Source organism: Rhinopithecus bieti, unplaced genomic scaffold (genome assembly GCF_001698545.2).
Source record: "Rhinopithecus bieti isolate Rb0 unplaced genomic scaffold, ASM169854v2 scaffold_5130, whole genome shotgun sequence".
Taxonomy (NCBI): domain Eukaryota; kingdom Metazoa; phylum Chordata; class Mammalia; order Primates; family Cercopithecidae; genus Rhinopithecus; species Rhinopithecus bieti.
In genome coordinates, this window is record NW_016804792.1 from 1,586,926 (window position 1) to 1,594,889 (window position 7,964).

General features: G+C 40.0%; 1 protein-coding gene across 1 annotated transcript in view; it reads right to left on the bottom strand.

Moving 5' to 3' along the window:
• Positions 1-7,557, bottom strand: part of LOC108528560 (phosphoglycerate mutase 1-like) — an 8,627-nt gene extending 1,070 nt beyond the window's left edge. Inside the window, 2 exon segments of the mRNA XM_017870423.1 lie at positions 6,445-6,490; positions 7,325-7,557. Coding sequence (XP_017725912.1) covers positions 6,445-6,490; positions 7,325-7,557 — 279 coding nt within the window.
• Positions 7,558-7,964: the final 407 nt, after the last annotated feature.

Below are 7,964 nucleotides of genomic sequence, written 5' to 3' on the forward strand. Positions count from 1 at the left end.
TTTTTTTTTTTTTTTTTTTTTTTGCAAAGAATCTGTTTTCTATTTATAACAATATTTTTTCTCCAAGTCTTATTATTTTTTTCTTCATGTTTCTTCAACTTTTAAGTTCTGGGATACATGTGCAGGATATACAGGTAAAAACTGCATAGCAACCCACCATGGCACACATGGATAAATGTCACAGACATTTATCCATGTGTGCCATGGTGGGTTGCTGCACAGATCAACCCATCATCTGGGTATTAAACCCGGCATCCATTAGCTATTCTTCCTGATGCCCTCCTTCTCCCTGCCCCACCCCCAGCAGGTCCCAGTGTGTGTTGTTCTCCTCCCTGTGTCCATGTGTTCTCATCATTCACCTCCCACTTATAAGTGAGAACATATGCAGATTTTCTGTTCCTGCATTAGTTTGCTGAGGATAACAGCTTCCAGCTCTGTTCATGTCCCTGCAAAGGACATGATCTCATTCCTTTTTATGACGGTGTAGTATTCCATGGTTTATATGTGCCACATTTTCTTTATCCATTCTATCATTGATGGGGATTTGGGTTGCTACCATGTCTTTGCTATTGTGAAGACTGCTGCAATGAACATACATGTGCATGTATCTTTATGACAGAATGGGTCAAATGGTACTTCTCCTTGTAGATCTTTGAGGAGTCACCACACTGTCTTCCACAATGGTTGAACTAATTTACACTCCCATCAATAGTGTAAAAGTGTTCCTATTTATCTGCAACCTCACCAGCATCTATTGTTTCTTGACTTTTTTTTTGAAACGGAGTTTCACTCTTGTTGCCCAGGGTGGAGTGCAATGGTGCGACCTCAGCTCACTGCAAACTCCACCTCCTGGGTTCAAATGATTCTTCTGCCTCAGCCTCCCAAGTAGTTGGGATTACAGGCATGTACCACCATGCCTGGCTAACTTTTGTATTTCGAGTATAGACGGAGTTTCACCATGTTGGTCAGGCTGGTCTTGAACTCCTGCCCTCAGGTGATCTGCCTTGGCCTCCCAAAGTGCTGGGATTATAGGTGTGAGCCACTGTGCCTGGCCCTGATTCTTGATTTTTTAATAATCACCATTTTGATTGGTGTGAGATGGTATCTCATTGTGGTTTTGATTTGCATTTCTCTAATGACAAGTGATGTTGAGCTTTTTTTTATTTGTTTGTTGGTCAAGTGAATGTCTTCTTTTGCGAAGTGTCTGTTTATATTCTTTGCCCACTTTTTAATGAGTTTTTTTTTTTCTTGTAAATTTGTTTAAGTCTCTTGTAGACTCTGGTATTAGGCCTTTGTCAGATGGAGAGTTTGCAAAAATTTTCCCCCATTCTGTAGGTTGTTTGCTCACTCCGATGATACTTTCTTTTGCTGTGCAGAAGCTCTTTAATTTAATGAGATACCATTTGTCAATTTTTCCTTTTGTTGCAATTGCTTTTGGAGCAAAACAGTTTATAAGAGGGTCTTCTCTCTCAGTTTTTAAATCAATCTGTCTTAGTTTATTTCTGCTGCTGTAACAAATACCACAGAATGGGTAATTCATGAATAACAGAAATCAATTTCTCACAGTTCTGGAGACTGGAAAGTTCACAGCCAAGGCATTGATGGATTCAGTGTCTACTAAGTGGTCGCTTTCTGCTTCCAAGATGGTTCCTTGTTGCTGTGTACTCCAGAGAGGACAAATGCTGTGTCCTCACATGACAGAAAGGGAAAAGGGATGGAGAGCTCTCTGAAGCCTCTTTTCTAAGGGCCTTGATCACATTCACAAGTGCAGAGCCCTCATGACTTAATCATTTCCCCAAAAGCCCCACCTCTTAATACTGTTGCATTGGGGATTAAGTCTCAACATGAGTTTTGGAGGGAAACAGACATTCAAATGACAGCAATTTCCAAACATCGTTTTTTCATTTTAAATTAGATCCTCATTTTTATGAAATTATAAATGAACATTTTCCCAAAGCCACTATGTTTTTGACTGTTTCCATGAACTGTTTTGGGTGACATCCACTCTGTTAAGTTATTCTTGATTTCTTAAAATAAGAGCCAATGAAACCCAAGTCTTAAACATCTTATGGGATCAGATAACAAACTTCATTTTCTTCTTTGGGTGGCAGTCTTCTTTTTTGACCACTTTGCTGCAAAGACCAATAATTGGTATTTCTGATCACATATGGGTGCTGAGAAGGCTGCTAAGATCATTTGACTATGGAAGACAATGGAATGTTAAAGCTGGAAAGATCATGTGGATCATTCTAGAAGAGAGAAAAGCCCAAAGACATTTCCCAAAGCCTCACAACTAGTTTTTGGCTGATCTAAGTGAGATATTCTGTCTGGCATTCATTATTCTAAACTGTTGCCACAATCATTTATTCTATCTTCCATCTCCAAATAATGTTACATGACTTGATTGTCTTGTTTTATGAAGACTTCAGATAAATAATGGCTGCCGTCTTTTATTTTAAAATGGAGAAAAATCCTCTTCCCTCAATAATCCTTTCTTTATTCACAATGTAAATTAATACTAACAAGCCCTCTCAAGCTGGATCCTTAAGCTTTGAGGAGAACTTTCCGTGTTTCATCCACTTCAGAAGCGTTTACTTATCATCAGCATTAAGTATGATACCTCAAAGCAGCATTGCCTGTTTCTGAAAATCAATTCCATAGTAGACTTTGCTGCCTCAGCTGTTTTTGGACTAACTCTTATAAAAATGACTGGTTCCAGCTTCAGAAGTCCTGGGTTGGGGTCCCATTTTCCCACATAATCACTGTATAAACTCATTCAGGTTGTTTAACTTCCTTGATTATCCAATGATAAAGTGCTAAATGGTCACAAAACGGTTCCTTTTAAATTGCTTTATACTTAAATTCGTTATTTTAGTACGGATCTCACCATTTTTCTTATTAGAGCAACTTAAGTATTATGTTTCCAAAGCAGAGCACTTTAAATCCTGTTTTCTTTTCTCCACTTCTCTCTCTGTCTCTCTCTGTCTCTCTCATACTAATGTGCTCACACCTACACCACTTCTCTCTCCCTTTGTTTCAGAATACTTAACTCTAGGGTGACTTAAGTTGCCATTTACTAATAGGTGCAACTTGTGTGAAAGGATGAGCATTTTGAAGAACCAGATGAAAACCCAGTTGGAAAAGCACAGGAAGCCTGTAAATGAGAGACAGCTGAGTTGGGACAAACACACAGAGTGAAGACTAAACTACGCCCATGCAAGGTGCAGGTAGATGGGCTACATTCACATGATCCTTCTGCTTTCTCTGCTCATGCGTGGACTTCAGGGCACTTTTAGGATTAGGCACAATGGTGTCTGGGGAAGGGATGAGGGAAGGCGGAAATCTTATCTGGTTGCTTTTAGGCAGTGCTTGCCTGGGGAATCACATTTTCTAATTTGCACAAAGGTGTCAAAATGTGGATTAATCGGAGCTATGGTAGAATTAGTCTAAATTTCAGTAAAAACTACTATGAGTAAATATTGAGTCACTGAGAAAGATTTTATTTTTTATTTTTAGAGACGGAGTCCGTTCTTTTGCCCAAGCTATCACACCTCACTGCAGCCTCCCACTCCTGGGCTCAAGTGATCTTCCTGCTTCAGCATCCCTAGTAGCTAGGATTACAGGCATGAGCCACTGTGCCTGGCGATTTTTAATAGACAGGTCAGGAAATGCCTAAATTATAGCCATGGTCTAGTTTACACAAAGGTGAGAACTCTGATGGATCTGAAAGAAAAGGTGGACATCTTTCTAAGATGGGTCTACATCAATGCAATGACTGCTTTAGTCAAATGCTTTAATGAAAAACTAAAAGATGCTTGCTATTGAAACAGTACAGTGACACATATTATTGACAACTCATGTACGTAAATATTCTTGGATCAAGTGATTCTAAAATATAAAAAACAGATGCAATTAATGCTTAATTTCGCTTGAATTTTGCGAGCAGGGTTTGGAGGGCCTTCTTCCTTTACTCTGGGTCTAACATCTTTTTGGCTGTCCCTTAGCCCACTTACATCAGCCTGCAGTCTTTGAAAAGGGGCCAAGGCACACTTTAGATAGGAAGCAGACAAAATAAGGTCAAATAAAAGTCAGAGTAAGATGGGCTGCAATTCTTCTTCTCATGCATTTCAAATTAAGAGGGACCGTAAGGGTTAACTATAAAGTATTCCACCTTGAACCCCCACACTCTCTTTATCTAGCACACCATAATAAAAGATCAAGAGTTCCTGCTTATTATCTTATTTTTCCTGCTTGCTCCACCAGGCTAAGGCCCAGTCTGGTTATGGATTAACACGGTGATCAATAGTAAGCCTGCTGTCTCTCTCTCGGCAGGGGAAAATGAACTCAAAATGCAGTCAAACTCTTATTGATCAAGGATATAGGTCTCACTTTCATTACCTCTGTCTCCTGATAACCCACAAATAATGTGATGAGTTGCTAATCTCTCTGATTTTCAATGGACCCTTTGCCCTTCCTGTCTGCACATTGCAGCTTTTATTTTCATCTTGATACACACTCTGTGTAATTCATGTAGCACTAACTCTCACTCTCTTACCGTCAGTCCTGGTCAATCAGAGTTAATAATATTGCTCTTCACTGGGGATGGAGGCTTCAGCCAGTTCAAAACAGAATGTCTCCCAACGAGGCAAGGAAATGCAAGATGCAGACAGCTTCTTTCAAGGACAGAGAGATGTGAAGTCTTCTTGGTGAAGCAACACTCAAATCCCAAGATCTGACCTACTTCTACCAAAGTAGAAGGCTCACAAACTTAAACGCTCAAGTCTCTTGCATGGCTAATTTTATCTTGGCTTCTGTTTCTCAGAGGACCTGAGCTGAGCCATGCAAAGCTGTTTACCCTGGTGGTGCTAGGAGAAGGTCCCCTCATTCTCGGTGCCTAAATGGTCATGGAATTTCTATTAAATAGCTGTAGAGAATAGCATGGGAACCTGGAAAGAAGCATACCTTTAAAATATTGTGCTTATTTATTTATTTGAGACAGAGTCTCGCTCTGTTGCCCAGGCTGCAGTGCAGTGGTGTGATCTTGGCTCACCTCTGCCTCCTGGATTCATGCGATTCTCCTGCCTTAGCCTCCTGAGTAGCTGAGATTACAGGCGTGTGCCACCACACTCGGCTAATTTTTGCATTTATGGTAGAGATGGGGTTTTACCTTGGGCCATGTTGATCTTGAACTCCTAACCTCAAGTGATCCACCCACCTTGGCCTCCCAAAGTGCTGGGATTACAGGCGTGAGCCACTGCGCCTGGCCTCTTTATTTTATTATCTATCTATCTATCTATCTATCTATCTATCTATCTATCTATCGACATGGTTATGAGACTGTCTAATTTTTTTTTTTTTTTTTTTGATAGAGACAGGATTTCACCATACTGCTTAGGCTGGCCTCGAACTCCTAGGCTCAAGTGATCCACCTGCCTCAGCCTCCCAAAGTGATGGGATTACAGGAGTGAGCTGCCATGCCTGGCCTGCGTTGATTTCTTTAATTAAAGGTAGAACTGTATAACAGAAGCAATGTGGCTTTTGAATCAAAAGCCCTACTTTAGAGTCTTATATCTTCCACTTATGCAGGGAAATGAGGACATTGTTGAAAACAATATATCACTTAGCTTTTGTTTAGAAAATTTTCATCTGCTTTATGAGATAAAAATGGTCTTCCTTGCCAACTTAGATTCGGCAGCACGGCTCCTGCAAAGAAGGGTGGTGAGGAGAAAAAGGGCCGTTCTGCCATCAATGAGGTGGTGACCCGAGAATACTCCATCAACAAGTGTCCCCTTGGGCACTCCAAGAGATGTGAAAATTTGCCATGAAGGAGATGGGAACTCCAGATGTGCACATTGATACCAGGTTCAACAAAGCTGTCTGGGCCAAAGGAATAAGGAATGTCCCATACCGAATCCGTATGCGGTTGTCCAGAAAACATAATGAGGATGAAGATTCACCAAATAAGCACTATATTTTGGTTACCTATGTACCTTCTAGCACATTAAAAAAATCTACAGTCAACGTGGATGAGAACTAATCGCTGATCAAAAGTTCTAAAATTGGAAAAAAAAAAAAAAAAAGAAAAGAAAAAAAAAAGGACCCAAATCAGTTTTAGGAAAATGATTCCTGTCACAAGCATGGTTACTTTTTCAGTTTGTTAATAATATAACTTTACTACCCTTTTTGGGGAGATTCTGCGACATATGACTTTTTTAAAGCAAAGCAAAAAGAAAGGAAAAAAAACCCTTCAAATTTCATAATGTGTGATGTTGCTTGGGAGTTTGGCTTATCAGAGATCCTCAAGTATAAAATGGCATTGAACACAGGTATAAAAAAGATGACTAACACTCACTGTTTTCCTCAGTTGAATTGTTAGAATTGAATTCAAACAAACAATGGTTGCTTTTACCTCTTTGATATAAAACCCCGGGAAGGCTCACTTACCTGAATCACTTTTGTGAGGAAAGTCATAATATTTTCTGCTGCCAAACTGATTAAAATAAGTTACCATGACACCAATCCTCATTCCTAAAGAAGATACGAGATGACCAGCTGCAACTAAGCAAATACTTTGCTCACGTTCAGCCTATAGGGTCTGAATGCTGTTTTCCAGCTCCAGTCCAAACAATTTGTACACCTGTTGAAGAGAAAGTAAAATATGACAGTGGTACAAACTCTGGGGGATTAAAGCGATTTTCACTGAGCTCTTAAAGCTGAGGTAATTGCAGGTCTCATTTTCTTCTTTTGCTCTGCAGAGTTGCATGTGAAATTTGACAACAAATTCCTTGTCCCCTTTTTTGTAAGGGACTGGGTGGTAATTTCTCCAGTTTTCCCCCTTTCCTCTGTGCTAAGTCACTTTTGAAATTCTCTCGTTTCCTCTGGCTTCATGGGATAAAATAAAGGGAAAATCAATCCAGGGCAGACTTTTGTTTATTCGGCAGCTTTTGGAAGTACCTTTAGAAGTATATATATATATTTTTACCTACAGTTTTAAAATTCTGACATCAGACAGCTGAGAGAATGAGAGGAAAAGTTGGTTGGTGAAGGCTGGTGAGAAAGCTTACCCTGCTTATTTTGTAAACACAGGAGGAGAAGGCACTCAGGGAATGCTCCCCTCTTGGGGTTCTCTGTGTTCTCATGGTGTGCAGTGTCATATACATCCAGTCTCTGATTTGCTATACTTCCCAGGCTGAATATATGCTGCAGAATACCTTTGATGTTGCCATAATTGTGTGTGTGATCTTCAATCATGGATGTCATCAAATTTTATTAAACTTAATATAGATAAAACCAAGACATTATTGATTAGTTCTGCCATGCAAACCTCCCAGGCTTCCTCTTCGAGTGGTTTTCTTCTGGGGAAGCTGTCTTTATCTTTATCCTTTCAATAATGCTCATGCCCTCGGAGCCACTGTGGCTTCTGAGTTTTCTTTTGAAGCCCACATCAATCATATAATTAAGACAAAGTTGTATTAATACATCTACAGCAATCTTGCCATATTGGAAGGCATGTTCTCTGGTCTGCTGGCACAGGTTTAACTCATACCCCTCTTCCATGTGGGCATAATTACTGCTGTTCTTTTTTAGGGTTCTTTGTGGTATAATTTCTGTTAATCCAAATTTAGCCAGACATACCCCTAACTGGGTTTAAACTTTTCTACCTTATTAATAAGATTAACTTGATTCTAACAAAGGAGGTCAGATTCTCCCTTTGTAGACAACTTCTTAGCCACTCTCTCCACAAATGCTGTCTGGTGGCATCCAAGCATGGCCAAACATTCAGATGGAAAATGAAGAATCCAGAAAATCTCCCAGATGCCCCAGCTGACCAGATTTTTGGTGTCAGGTGGGCAAAGCATCTAGATCACTGAAATTTTCTTAAAATTATTTTCCAAATCTTGCTGTCTGGGAGTTTTTGGCATTAAGCAAACACATGCAATTTCCAACACCCCCCCTCCCCCACT